Raw genomic sequence first — 15,621 nt, forward strand, 5'->3', positions numbered from 1 at the left:
ACAGTAACACTATATAAACATTACAGTAACACTATAGTAATATCACAGTAACACTACAGTAACACTGCCGTAACACTATATAAACATTACAGTAACACTATAGTAACATCACAGTAACACTACAGTAACACTGCAGTAACACTATAGCAACATTACAGTAACACTATAGTAACAGTACAGTAACTCTACAGTAATATTACAGTAACACTATAGTAACATCACAGTAACACTACAGTAACACTGCAGTAACACTATAGCAACATTACAGTAACACTATAGTAACAGTACAGTAACTCTACAGTAATATTACAGTAACACTATAGTAACAGTACAGTAACATTACAGTAACACTATATAAACATTACAGTAACACTATAGTAACATCGCAGTAATACTATAGTAACATTACACTAATGTAACACAGCAGTAACACTATATTAAGATTAAGATTAATATAGACTTTGTTAATCCCACAGCTGGGAAATTTACAAGTCACAGCAGCAAAGACAGAAAGGTGCAGAAACAGACAGCAGACAGCACTGTGTCAATAAGAATTAGAAGTATTTTTAAAAAAGAAAAACAATATACAAATAATAAATACAGATATAAAAACAGTAACACTGCAGTAACATTACAGTAATACTACAGTAACACTATAGTAACATTACAGTAGCACTATATTAACACTAACACTACAGTAACACTATAGTAACGTTAATGTAACACTTCTGTAACACTATAGGAACATTAATGTAACACTATAGGAACATTAATGTAACACTACATTAACACTAACTGCAGTAACACTATAGTAACACTATAGTAACAATACAATAACACTATATTGACACTACCACTGCAGTAACACTGCAGTAACACTACACTAACACTGCAGTAACACTACAGTAACATTACACTAACACTATAGTAACGTTACAGTAACACTATATTAACACTAACACTGCAGTAACAGCACTATAGGAGTTTAGTCATCAATGACCTCAGATTCCTTTTCTTCTCAGGTGATATTATTTTAAAGGTAGAAGCCTCATTAATACATTTATTTTGATACATTTTATTTAATAATTGTAAATTGACCCTGCAGTTCAATGACCTCATTACAAAGATACAAATCTATTAGCAGCAAAAGAAGAAAACATTTTGTCAAACATCACATGACGTCGCTGAAATGATTGATTTATTTTATCTTATTAATGTTGTCATTTTCTGAGGTAGTTCAGTTGTGTTTAATGTATCTCTTTTGTATCATTATATATAATTCTACTCTTTTCTTTCGAGCGTTGATGTCATATTGTCTTAATTTTGTTAATCAAGTTTTTATAATCAGCTTTTCAGGTTTTACATTTCTTTCCTTCTTTATTGTTCAAATTACTGCGGCACAGATTCTAACATGAGCTATGGGCGACTCTTATCCCTCCTGCAGTGACTTCCTCTCCATGCTATGATTTAACTGCCATCTGGCCCAGGGGCCTCAGGGGGGCCCCGAGTCAGCCAGCCTCAGTGTAAAGTGACTGTTATAGTGACACAGAGAGAGAGACAGGCAGACCACAGAGAGAGAGGGTCCAGGAGGGTCCAGGAGGGTCCAGGAGGGTCCAGCACAGAGAAGCCTGAAGCTCTTGCTTTGTACCTCAGACTGAAGCTTCACATTAACTTCAGATGAACTGAATGTCCTCATGTCCACTCAAATTATTTCATGAAGAGATTATTAATGTTTTCTTTCTTTATTAATACATCAATATGTTTACAATATGTATTTTTAATAGACATGTTATTATTTCTCTGATCATTCTTCGTTTGGTGACATTATGCCACTTCAGTCTTGAATATTTAGTAAATATTTGAATTTTTCACAGCTGTATAATGAATGACGTACGTGACAAAGACTGATTAATGAATTATGAAACAATGGAGTCATTATTCCAAGAAACGTCTAACCACAAAACTGATAACTTCATAAATACACTGAAATCCTGTTGTTCTTTCTGAAAAACCTTTATTAATTATAGCTGGAACACATTCAATCCTCCTTTTCATCTTTTGACAAAATGTTCATGTTGTCTTTAAGTTAAAACAGAGTCCTCAACCTTCAGACAGTTTGTGCCTGAAAACAGTGAAGAAGCTTTTTACCTGCGAGTCACACAAACTGACCTGAAGTCAGCAGGACGACGAACAAAACGACTGAAACCAAAAACACCTCAAAGTGCAAAAATAACACGACAGCACAGAACAGATAACTCTTCTAATAATGATGTACATCCTGTGAACATGTGAGATACTAAAACATCAGAGCAGCACATCGTACGCGCACGCACGCAGTTAAAGCAGTGGCAGCGACGTGTCCAACAGCTTTGTACCACGTTAATGATTTTTTTTGTGACGAGTGATTTTCTAGTTGACACTTGGTGACAGAAAACATTCACACTTACTTTCAAACTCTTCAAGGACTTTCAAGGACTTTTCTGTGCAGGCTTGAGTGATAATAGAGCAGGTCTGTCACTGGTTATTTAGAGTTTAGAAAACATGTTTTAAAGCTGACTAAATGACCTCGCCTTGTATTTTAAGGACTCATCTTCGTCTGAAAGTTCAGCCTTGAAACTCCATCTGCTGAGGAAGATCATGTGATACGATCAAAAGCTCCAGGACAGCTTGATTTGCCAACTGCACTATCAAGGTCAAGACTGAACTTTCATTTTTAAAATAATTTTTCATTTAAATTCTGCAACTGACAGTTTTTGTAAAAAGACTTTAAAATGATAATTAAATGTGCCGACTAATGATTCAGTTTCTGTTTTAAATGACGGACACATCATCGTGAAATGTTCACATTCAAATGTAAAGTTGTATGAACAAACTGGAAACATCCATCAGGTGCAGCAACAATCAAACAGAGATGCTCAGCAGTAATAACCTTTCACAAATAGATTTAAATGCTGAATGAATCAATAATAATAAATGGAGTTCTGGTTCCGAATGAACTGCTGGTTTAAAGGGTTAAAGGTCACATTTGGGAAATTCAACGAGCTGTTTTGTTGTTCAATCAGAATTAATGATCCCAGAACTTCATGAACTGTTTCACTACAAGGCTGCGAATTTGCCTTAAAAATCAAGCATATTCAAAAACTTTAAAGGACTTTACTCTATTTTCCAGGATGATGCTCAGAATAAATGTGCGTTTCAAACTGCTCCTGTGTTAGTTCAACTTAATGAAAGATCCTCAGCAGCTCTGCCATTTAAGAAAACAAGCAACAAGAAGATGAAGAAAACAACAGCTGCTGGTGTTGCACCTGTAACCACACCCAACAGTGATGTCACAGTGTCCTGGAGTACACCTGTGCATCACTACAGGAAGGTGAGCAGAAGTACAGGAGGGTGAAGTTACACTTTAAAAAATGAACAGGAAATGGAGCTGGTGGTGAGATCGCCGTTTCTCTCTGAAGAGGTTTCTGGTGTTTTACTGAAAACATGGAGGCAGTTTGAATGAAATGTGTTAATATTGTTTCTGCTCTTCATGTTAAAATCAATAAAGACAGGAAGGAGACATGTTTGTAATCGTCCTGATGTCGCGTCAAATTCATGAACATTCATGGATGTTGAAGAGCCACAACCAGAGACCAGAGACCAGAGAACTCCTCCTGCAGGAAACACCAGAGACTTCTCAGACAATCTGATCCTTGTGTCTCTCAGCTGGTCTGGGTTCAGTCTCTTTAATCAATGTTCACTGATGGATGGATCGATCAGTTTGAGTCTCTGCTCAGACTTTGTCTCCTGTCTTGCTGTTGAGTCCCAGAGCCTGAACCATGTCCAGACTGAGACCGCTCTTCAGAGTCCTCCTCACTGCAACACACACACATGAACATGTTAGTGGACATCAGGTCTCACGACGTCCTAACAGAATCTCTGTGGTCCTCTGCTGAGGATCAGCAGGACGTTGGCTGTGATGATTATCTGCTGGCAGATTTACTGAAGAGTGGAAACAGAGATATGGAGCTGTTTTGGACACAAAGCTGCTGTTGTGTCTCAACACAGAGTCTGAACCAGACTGAACCTGCTGAGGCTCCTAGGACTCGGTCCTCTACAGAACAAACCCGGACACACCAAAATACTCAACAGGTTGGATCTGATCTGTTACAGATCAGCAGTCTCAAGTTCAGGTTTTCCTTAAAAAAGGGGACAAAATGTCCTTACAAGAAACAGAGCTGCACAAAAGGATTTTCTTTGTTTTGACCCAAACAGTTTTATGAAATGTGTCAACAGTCCAACATTGAGGTCTTCCTCAGAGTCAAAGTATTAAACGCTACATCAGCTTCCCATCGGGCCGTGTACTCACATGACTTCCTGTTCAGTCGGGACCGCTTTCGGGTCTTGGGGCTGGACGGTCTGTCTGAGGGATTCTGGGTAACGGACTTAACCAGTCTGTCCATGATCTCGTCTGTGGCGTCGTCCTGGGGGCTGGTCCCGTCTTCTCTGGCTACAGACATCTGAGACGGACTCACACTGCCGAGACCTGAGGACCAGAACCAGAGCCAGCATCAGAACCTGAACCCGAACCGAACTGTACTGTACTAACACACAGGGTTCAGGATCACAGAGCCCCAACAGATGTGAGTTACAACAGGGAACTTAACTAACTAAGCTGCTTAAAACACTTTGGGACCAGGACTACTTGAAGATAAGTTCACCATCAAACACCACAAATCCTTCTTACTGGATCATCCAGACTGTTTGATGAGAGTGTTCAGGTGTAGAAACATCTCATTCATCCCTCCATGACCTGGTGTTGAACCAGTGCAGGGAGCTGTGCTGGTGTTGGTGGTGACACATGAAATAGGATCCAGGAAGTCCAGTTTGAGGAACAGATTAATGACTGCACAGAGGTTTATATTACCATGAGAAACTCTCACGGTGCCATTTTGTCTTTCGTCATGATGGCAGGTAAACGGTAGAAACAGGAATGTGAACCTGCATGTATTTCATGTTCCGAACCTAATCTGTCCTCTGGCAGACATTTGGCTGGAGTTGATGAGAAGACAGAGAGTTTGAAGGTATCTGAGTAAAAAGAGCTTCCTGTCCTGAAGAAACAACACAACTCTGAAAAGACATCATTAAACTCGGGATTAGAGTTATGGAGCTGAACTGAGCGTGCTCAGAGTAAACTGTCTTACTGCGGACAGCTCTGGAGCGTCTCAGGCCTCTCTGGTCGACACTCAGGCTGCTGCTGCTGCTGCTGATCAACAGGTTCTTCATGTTCTCATGATCCTCCTGAGCAGGCTCCGCCTCTGCTGCCATGGAGATGGGGGAGGGGCTATCCTGAAGAGGCACCGCCGCCGAAAACTTCTCCGTCTGAGAGAAGAAGAGGAAGAGGAGAGTAAAAGGAGGAAAGAGTCAGAACACAATTTCTTCTTTAATCTTTAAATGTCTTCAATTAGAGGTCAGAGGAGATATGACGGATATGACACACATGGCAACACGTGATAGACATGACCCGCATGACGACACACACGTGATAGACATGACACTGTGATAGACATGACACGCACGTGATAGACATGACACGCATGACGACACACATGTGATAGACATGACACGCATGTGATAGACATGACACTGTGATAGACATGACACGCATGTGATAGACATGACATGCACGTGACAGACATGACACGCACGTGATAGACATGACACACATGACACACGACACACATGGCGACACGTGATAGACATGACACACACGTGATAGACATGACACGCATGTGATAGACATGACACGCATGACGACACACATGTGATAGACATGACACGCATGTGATAGACATGACACGCACGTGATAGACATGACACGCACGTGATAGACATGACACGCATGACGACACACATGTGATAGACATGACACGCATGTGATAGACATGACACACGTGATAGACATGACACGCATGTGATAGACATGACACGCACGTGATAGACATGACACGCACGTGACAGACATGACACGCACGTGATAGACATGACACACATGACACACGACACACATGGCGACACGTGATAGACATGACACACACGTGATAGACATGACACACACGTTAGACATGACACGCATGACGACACACATGTCATAGACATGACACGCATGTGATAGACATGACACACGTGATAGACATGACACGCATGTGATAGACATGACACGCACGTGACAGACATGACACGCACGTGATAGACATGACACACATGACACACGACACACATGGCGACACGTGATAGACATGACACACATGTGATAGACATGACACGCATGTGATAGACATGACACGCATGTGATAGACATGACACACATAGCGACACGTGATAGACATGACACACACGTGATAGACATGACACGCATGTGATAGACATATGACACTGTGATAGACATGACACGCACGTGATAGACATGACGACACACATGTGATAGACATGACACGCACGTGATAGACATGACACGCACGTGATAGACATGACACGCATGACGACACACATGTGATAGACATGACACGCATGTGATAGACATGACACACGTGATAGACATGACACGCATGTGATAGACATGACACGCACGTGATAGACATGACACGCACGTGACAGACATGACACGCACGTGACAGACATGACACACATGACACACGACACACATGGCGACACGTGATAGACATGACACACATGTGATAGACATGACACGCATGTGATAGACATGACACGCATGTGACAGACATGACACGCATGTGACAGACATGACACGCATGACACACGACACACATGGCGACACGTGATAGACATGACACGCATGTGATAGACATGACACACGTGATAGACATGACACGCATGTGACAGACATGACACGCATGTGACAGACATGACACGCATGTGATAGACATGACACACACGTGATAGACATGACACGCATGTGACAGACATGACACACATGTGACAGACATGACACGCATGTGACAGACATGACACACATGACACACGACACACATGGCGACACGTGATAGACATGACACGCATGTGATAGACATGACACGCATGTGATAGACATGACACACACGTGATAGTCATGACACACATGACACACATGTGATAGACATGACACGCATGTGATAGACATGACACACATAGCGACACGTGATAGACATGACACACACGTGATAGACATGACACGCATGTGATAGACATATGACACTGTGATAGACATGACACACACGTGATAGACATGACACGCACGTGATAGACATGAGACACACATGATAGACATGACACGCATGTCATAGACATGACACACACATGATAGACATGACACGCATGTGATAGACATGACGACACACATGTGATAGACATGACACGCATGTGATAGACATGATACACATGTGATAGACATGACACGCATGTGATAGACATATGACACTGTGATAGACATGACACGCATGTGATAGACATGACACACATGGCGACACGTGATAGACATGACACACACGTGATAGACATGACACGCATGTGATAGACATATGACACTGTGATAGACATGACACACACGTGATAGACATGACACGCACGTGATAGACATGAGACACACATGATAGACATGACACGCATGTGATAGACATGATACACACGTGATAGACATGACACGCACGTGATAGACATGACACACACATGATAGACATGACACGCACGTGATAGACATGAGACACACGTGATAGACATGACACGCATGTGATAGACATGATACACACGTGATAGACATGACACGCACGTGATAGACATGACACACACATGATAGACATGACACGCATGTGATAGACATGATACACATGTGATAGACATGACACACGTGATAGACATGACACGCATGTGACAGACATGACACGCATGTGATAGACATGACACACACGTGATAGACATGACACACGTGATAGACATGACACGCATGTGACAGACATGACACGCATGTGACAGACATGACACGCATGTGACAGACATGACACACATGACACACGACACACATGGCGACACGTGATAGACATGACACGCATGTGATAGACATGACACGCATGTGATAGACATGACACACACGTGATAGTCATGACACACATGACACACATGTGATAGACATGACACGCATGTGATAGACATGACACACATAGCGACACGTGATAGACATGACACACACGTGATAGACATGACACGCATGTGATAGACATATGACACTGTGATAGACATGACACACACGTGATAGACATGACACGCACGTGATAGACATGAGACACACATGATAGACACACATGATAGACATGACACGCATGTCATAGACATGACACACACATGATAGACATGACACGCATGTGATAGACATGACGACACACATGTGATAGACATGACACGCATGTGATAGACATGATACACATGTGATAGACATGACACGCATGTGATAGACATATGACACTGTGATAGACATGACACGCATGTGATAGACATGACACACATGGCGACACGTGATAGACATGACACACACGTGATAGACATGACACGCATGTGATAGACATATGACACTGTGATAGACATGACACACACGTGATAGACATGACACGCACGTGATAGACATGAGACACACATGATAGACATGACACGCATGTGATAGACATGATACACACGTGATAGACATGACACGCACGTGATAGACATGACACACACGTGATAGACATGACACACACGTGATAGACATGACACGCACGTGATAGACATGACACGCACGTGATAGACATGAGACACACATGATAGACATGACACGCATGTGATAGACATGATACACACGTGATAGACATGACACGCACGTGATAGACATGACACACACATGATAGACATGACACGCATGTGATAGACATGATACACATGTGATAGACATGACACGCATGTGATAGACATGATACACATGTGATAGACATGACACACATGCGATAGACATGACACTAGTGACACACATCTTACACATGACACACGTGTGCGGCCTCAGATTAGGACTGTGGGTAGAAGAAGAATGTGATCGGGCAGATTAGACCTTTACAAACTGAATGAAACCAGGCGGTTCCTGCTCCTGTGGAGCTGGAGGTCTGTCTGCAGGGGGCGTCTGAAGAGGTTTACCTCTGTGATCATCTTGCCTCGGGTCTTGGTTCTCTCTCTGTGAGCGGCTCGCTTCCGTTTGAGGGTGAGGACTCGCTCTCTGGTGGTGCGATACTCCAGAGAGAACTCGCTGACGATCCGACAGAAACTGGTGACTTTAATGTCCCGGACTGAGGAGGACGGCTGACCCAGGAACAGCAGGAAGGAGTGGAACCTGCAGGAGGAGGAGGAGGAGGGAGAGGGAGGAGGAGGAGGGAGAGGGAGGAGGGGGAGGAGGGAGAGGGAAGAGGAGGGGGGCGGAGGGAGAGGGAGGAGGAGGAGGGGGCGGAGGGAGAGGGAGGGAGGAGGGTGTATTACTCATGCTGTGGGGACATAAATCTGTTTAGGCACATTGTGGGGACCTGTAAATGGCTGGCCTTCAGGCTGAAGACTTGGTTTCAGGTTGAGTCGTCTTCAGGAAATGAATGTAAGTCAATGCGATGTCCTCTGAAGTGATGGAAACATGACTGTGTGTGTGTGTGTGCTCATACCTGTTGATGACCCTCCTGTGGACCACCTTCAGGATGATGATCCTCTGCGTGCAGTCCTTCAGAAACTCCGTCATCCTGTTCTTCAGCACCGCCTTGGTTTCATGTTTGGCCACCACCTTCAGGTTGTCCCATGATGCTTTGCAGCGTCTCTCCAGCTGGACCAGGTTCTCAGACAGAAGCTCAAAGTCCACCTGAAAAAAACAACAACAACTCACGTGGTCACCACCTGCCTCCTGAAGGACTCCACCTTCAGACAGGTGGAGTTTCAGCAGAACAGAGTAGAACAGAATCGTACTTTGGCGGAGCGAGTGATGGCGGGGACCTCGGAGTAGACGTCAGAGGATTCTGGGTAATTCTCCACCACCAGGCTGCAGGTGTGATGCAGCAGAGACTGACGGTGAACCGTGTCCTTCACCTCCACCACCTTCTCCAGGTAACCCAGCTCAAAGCCTTTAGCCTGGACACACACACACACACACACACACACACACACACACACACACACACACACACACACACACACACACACACACACACACACACACACACACACACACACACACACACACACACACACACACAGCTCAGTCTCTGCCTGTAATCTCTAATCTGTGTTTGAAGAAACAACTCCTTTATCTGATCCAGATCAGCTGATCCACAGTCTGTGTTCCTTCCACACTAAATATCTAATCAGTGATCAGAAGAATAAATAAACAGGACTGAGGACTGCAGGTCTGCTGTGTGTGTGTGTGTTATTTTCTTTACTACAATAAATCACTTTAATTTGTCGGCCTGTGTGTTTCCTGTCACTCCGGTTAATCTACAGCTCAGTGCTGTTCTTCTGTTTGTGACACAAACAGTCAGAGACAGTTAATGAGAACACAAACATGTTCAAATGTGTCCAAAATCTGCCGCACGTCTCAGAGAACCTGTTTGTAATAGTTATTTTATCATATATGTTATGTATGATCATATTATTTGGGTGTGTGAATAACAACGTTTATTACAGCAGGAATAACTAAAGTCAGTGTAGACGTAACATGCTGAATAATATCTGTAAACACAGGCTTCTCATTGGTTACAGTGTGTTTATGTCATGATTTATATTTCGATGTGAAATTCATCACTAATGGCAACAGATGACTCGGACATGTCGATGAGTGTTTCCGTTCTCACGTTGGAGCTGTTCAGGAAGTTTCCGATGGCGAGCAGCGTCGCCAGGATTCTCCTGAAGGTCTGATTGGAGGCCAGCTGCTCCATGCCCAGCTTCAGGTCGAACAGCGGCTCTGCTATCTCCTGCAGGGGGCGACAAACTCCCAGTGTGAACTTCCTGTTGCTCAGCATAAAAAACCTCTTTATTCTTTTCCTTCCTCATAAAATGTTGACACGATATCGTTCTGACAGCCTCCACAATGACACAACCACTTCACTTTTCAACAAGATGTATTCAGTCGCTGTGATACCTGCTGGATTTTATTGGACGTTTTGGAGGAGCAGACAGGTTTACAATAACTGATCACAGCCATTGATCAAACTCACCTGCTGCATGGGTTTAACTGAGCATCACATTGGACGGTTTGCCATGTTTGCCTTCCTTCTCCACAGGTGAAATGAATGTGTACAAACAGTATATGTGACAACAAGGATCTGCTTATCAAACACATCTCCATGACAACAATCACACTCAAACACTGTTCAAACTTTTCAAAACTTTTCTGCATTGTGCAAACGTCAGTGCAGCCTCACAGGACAAACAGAAGACCTGGTTCGAGGCTCATGAGAACCAGATCCTCTGTACCGAGTGTGTGTGTGTGTGTGTGTTACCTTCTCCAGGGCCTCGTAGTTGAGTTTGAAGGCCCAGAGCTGTAGGCGGGGGGTCAGGGCGCTGATGGAGGCCAGGCTGAACAGAAACTGCTCTGCCGTGCCCAGAGGAACGTCAGGATTGGCCAGCTGAGCCTCCTGGATCTTCTGCTTCTCCTCCTCTGTGGGGGTCATGGTCAGGATCTTCTGCTCAGAACAGAGGGGGGTCAGCTCAGTCTGGTTCAGTCTAACCATGCTGGTCTAACTACATCTATGGTGGTCTACTTAAATCTAAATACACACAAATTTCATTTCAATGTGTTCAACACAACAAGTCACTTCAGCTGACCGTCACAGCGCCCTCTGCTGAGAGGAAGTGCTCCTCACCTCGATCCCCTCCTTGCTGATGGCGAACTCGTCGAAGTTGAGGATGGCTGTCTTGATGACGTGGACAGCCGGCAGGACAGTCATACCGATGTTGATGGCGTTGCTCCTCTTCGAGTCCAGAACCAGAATCTCAGACTTCTTTGTCTCAGGTCCTTTCTGCACACAGAAACATGACGTTAATAAGGTCATTAATAACAGTTACAGGAGGCTGTCTGTAACGATGATTCTACTTTCACTTACTCATAAACAAACATCGTGCTGCATATACTTTTATGTCAGTCTAGCAAATGATGCATTAGGATCGAATTCAGGCTTTCCATAATAATGGAGGTCAAACTAAATCATTGTTATTAATGGATTATTGTATCATTATTAATATTAATGTATTAAATTCACCGATAACCTGATAAGAAATGACTAACAGCTCTGTCTCCACCTTCATAGGGATCAATTCTAGAGAATATTAACTGTAAATCAAAGCATTGATTAATGTTTTCTCAGCCCTGAGTAGGGTCTGCAGGTCCTCCTCTCAGGCTGCAGATAGCCAAACAACCTGCCTCAGTCAGAGGAGGGCAGCCTGTAGAAGATACTGGATTTTCAAGACCAATATTAACGTCCACATTTTTACTTTTAAAAACCTGATGAAACGACACATCAGCCAATATTCATATTTCAACAAAAACAATCATTTTTAAGGATCCCTTTAGTAATTAAATAAGAGCGACCCAGTCACTGTGTCAGTTGGAGGTCATTTAGAAACATGACCTCAGACATATCGACGTTGCTTGGAAAGCTTGCTGCTGTGAGCGCGTGGTTATTATGAGCTCCAGGCCTCTAGGAGGCGCCAGCAGGGTTTCAGACTTTTAATACCTTCCTTCCCGTTCCAGCCATCTCTACATGTTTTAGAGGAGAGATATTCAATCTCAGCTCCAACTCTGTGATCAGTGCTTCCCACAATGCATCAGTTAGTCCTCACGGTTACCTTGGCGACAGGCAGTTCCTTGGCTTTAGACTCAAACAGGTGTTCCAGTCGGGAGGTGTCCACGGCCACCTTGTCCAGAGACGCCCACACCGTCCCCCGACCAAACCGACACTTCTGAGGTCCGTCTCCCTGCTTCAGCTCCTTCCAGAACAACTTCACCGTCTTCTTCTTCTTCTGAGAGGAAGCTGCTGAGGATGAGGGAGGAGGAGCACCTGGTGGAGGGGGTGGAGGCGGGGGAGGGGCTAGACCCCCTGGTGGAGGGGGTGGGGGAGGGGCTAGACCCCCTGGTGGAGGAGGTGGGGGAGGAGGAGGAACAGCCAGGCCCGGGGGAGGAGGAGGAGGGGGAGGGATGCCAGAGAAGCAGGGGGAGGTAGAGGTGGAGTCGAATGTATCCATGTCCAGGACGTCAATGTCCTCCTCATCCAGCAGGTCGGAGAAGTCCAGGTCTTTGATGCGCAGGGCGGCGGCGCTCGGCTGCAGCTGCTTCCAGGCGTCGGCGGAACCCCCAGGGCCCAGAGGGGTCATCTGGGTCGTCTCCAGGCGGCGGGCATGGCTCTCCACGTCGATGCTGCTCTGCTGCCGGAGGTGACGGTTCTGATGGTGCACGTTCAGGTGTTCATCAACAGGATTTTCATAATTTTATATACAGTTCACATATCACCTTATTAATATGTACACTCAGGAAACCTGATCCTGATTCTGATCATGACCCTGGGACCTGTTAGCTTTAGCCTCAGTCTGTTAGCATGATATCATGCACTGGGACCCGTTAGCTTTAGCCTCAGTCTGTTAGCATGGAATCATGACCTGGGACCCATTAGCATGATATCATGCCCTGGGACCTGTTAGCTTTAGCCTCAGTCTGTTAGCATGATATCATGCCCTGGGACCTGTTAGCTTTAGCCTCAGTCTCTTAGCATGGAATCATGACCTGGGACCCATTAACATGATATCATGCCCTGGGACCCGTTAGCTTTAGCCTCAGTCTGTTAGCATGGAATCATGACCTGGGACCTGTTAGCTTTAAATATAACGACCCACTGAAAAAGAAAAGATAAATAAGTTGTGTAACTTCTTTATTCTGACCTGTTGTTCTTCAGCCAGTCGGGCCAGAGCTGCCTGGGCGGAGCCTTCCAGCCCCTCCAGCTCCGCCCTGCGGGAGGCGCTGCTCTCACTGGGACTGGAAGGCTCGACTGAGCGTGCTCTAAAGCTGGACAAACGCTCCAACACACGACCCCGACCACCCAGATCTCCACCTGAGAGGAGTAAAACACAAAGAGGTAAATAAACTTTACATTTATTTCCTGACTGTCTTTAAAAAGTGGCAACGTTTTATTCGACGTCTGTACGAGACAAACAAGAATAAACAATCAATAGAAGTAAGAAGTAAATTTTAAATTTTAAAGGCCTTTTCTCTCACCGGGCAGGAAGCTCCCTTCTTCCTCGGTGGTGTCGGGAGTAGAAGCAGTCGGGCTCAGAGGCACTGTGGTTGAGGTCTTGGAGTAGAGCATGTCCAGTAGAAACTTCTTGTCGTCGGACAGAGTGCTGCACTGCCGCTGCACTGATGCTGCTGCAAACAGAAAGATGGTTGCATGTTAACAGGAAGTTTTATGAACATCCTTCAGATTAAAAACAGCAGCTGATTCAGGTCAACATTGTGGAAATCACAGTGACGTCTGCTGGAGTAGAAATACAAAGATGTATAGAAGTAAGACATAGCTTTGATACTGTGTTATTTTGCAAATAAGATTTTGGGAGTTTGTCTCTGGTTGGTGGAGTCAGGTCGACTTAGCTTGACCACCTAATTTCAGAAGGTACACATCTTACTGTGACCTGTGTGTTTAATGCCTGCCTGCAAACCGAATGTCCTTTGTGATAATAAAGTTGATGCTGAAGTATCTTAACATCTTCTGGGGCTGTATTCATAAAACATCCCCTGGCTAAAAGTAACGGTCTGAGTCAGGAGAAACTGTTTGTGTCCGACTTTAAGACTCCTCAGTTTCTGGTCTGAGAGTTAAGAATGAATTAATTCAAGTATTTTAGCTGTAAAAATATCTGTTTAGTCTGAGAGAAGTTGGATGGTCATTAAATGTACATCGAATGATCAACAAGTAAACTGAATTACTCCTGTTTATTGATTAATGTCAACCAATCACATGAGACATATAGACTACTCATGAAACGTCTCTCCTCTCAGTTATTCAAGCAAAGTGTCTCTCAGCAGTTGAGGATGAAACTCTGAGAGGAGACCTGCTTCAATATGCTGCAGCTCCACCGTCCTGTCTACTGTGCTACAGGCTCTGTGGATGACGTACAGGACAGCAGTAACACCTGGCCTCCACCAGGAGGCGCAGCACCACCACTGAGTTGATTCATTCTCTGACAGATTTCATGCTTTTGCCTTCAGGAGAAGCTCATGAATCCTGAACAGACAGTAACTAACTGGGGAGCAGAGAGAGGATTGTGGGTAACTGTAGTCTCTGACCTGGGTCATTCTGGGAGTCTGAGAGTCCGTTGGAGTCCAAACTGCTGGATGTTGAGACTACAGTCACACACACACACACACACACACACACACACACACACACACTTGCAGTTCTCATTTCCATATATATACTGTATATACTGTATACTGCGTATACTGTGTATACGCAGTATACAGTATATACAGTGAATGTTTTTACTTTGCACACATGATGCCATGAACAATGTGACTGTCGTGTTTTTATTTTTACCCTGACGTGACAGCTCTTC

General features: G+C 44.4%; 1 protein-coding gene across 6 annotated transcripts in view; it reads right to left on the reverse strand.

The window, feature by feature from the left end:
• Positions 1-1,994: 1,994 nt before the first annotated feature.
• Positions 1,995-15,621, reverse strand: part of fhod1 (formin homology 2 domain containing 1) — a 46,441-nt gene continuing 32,814 nt past the window's right edge. For 3 of the 6 annotated variants that reach the window (XM_070922064.1, XM_070921985.1, XM_070921745.1), the window contains 14 exons: positions 15,603-15,621; positions 15,353-15,409; positions 14,288-14,437; positions 13,954-14,123; positions 12,868-13,461; positions 11,886-12,041; positions 11,523-11,705; positions 10,875-10,994; positions 9,994-10,155; positions 9,699-9,889; positions 9,190-9,382; positions 5,184-5,361; positions 4,349-4,525; positions 1,995-3,855 (listed from right to left, as the gene is read on the reverse strand). The exon at positions 15,603-15,621 is cut by the window's right edge and continues 130 nt beyond it. In XM_070922064.1, coding sequence (XP_070778165.1) covers positions 3,773-3,855; positions 4,349-4,525; positions 5,184-5,361; positions 9,190-9,382; positions 9,699-9,889; positions 9,994-10,155; positions 10,875-10,994; positions 11,523-11,705; positions 11,886-12,041; positions 12,868-13,461; positions 13,954-14,123; positions 14,288-14,437; positions 15,353-15,409; positions 15,603-15,621 — 2,433 coding nt within the window. In that variant the 3' untranslated portion in view covers positions 1,995-3,772. The remainder of the gene's footprint in view (positions 3,856-4,348; positions 4,526-5,183; positions 5,362-9,189; positions 9,383-9,698; positions 9,890-9,993; positions 10,156-10,874; positions 10,995-11,522; positions 11,706-11,885; positions 12,042-12,867; positions 13,462-13,953; positions 14,124-14,287; positions 14,438-15,352; positions 15,410-15,602) is intronic. The other 3 variants (XM_070922127.1, XM_070921818.1, XM_070921903.1) reach the window with 2 other exon arrangements.

The sequence above is a fragment of the Enoplosus armatus genome, chromosome 1 (assembly GCF_043641665.1).
Source record: "Enoplosus armatus isolate fEnoArm2 chromosome 1, fEnoArm2.hap1, whole genome shotgun sequence".
Taxonomy (NCBI): Eukaryota; Metazoa; Chordata; class Actinopteri; order Centrarchiformes; family Enoplosidae; genus Enoplosus; species Enoplosus armatus.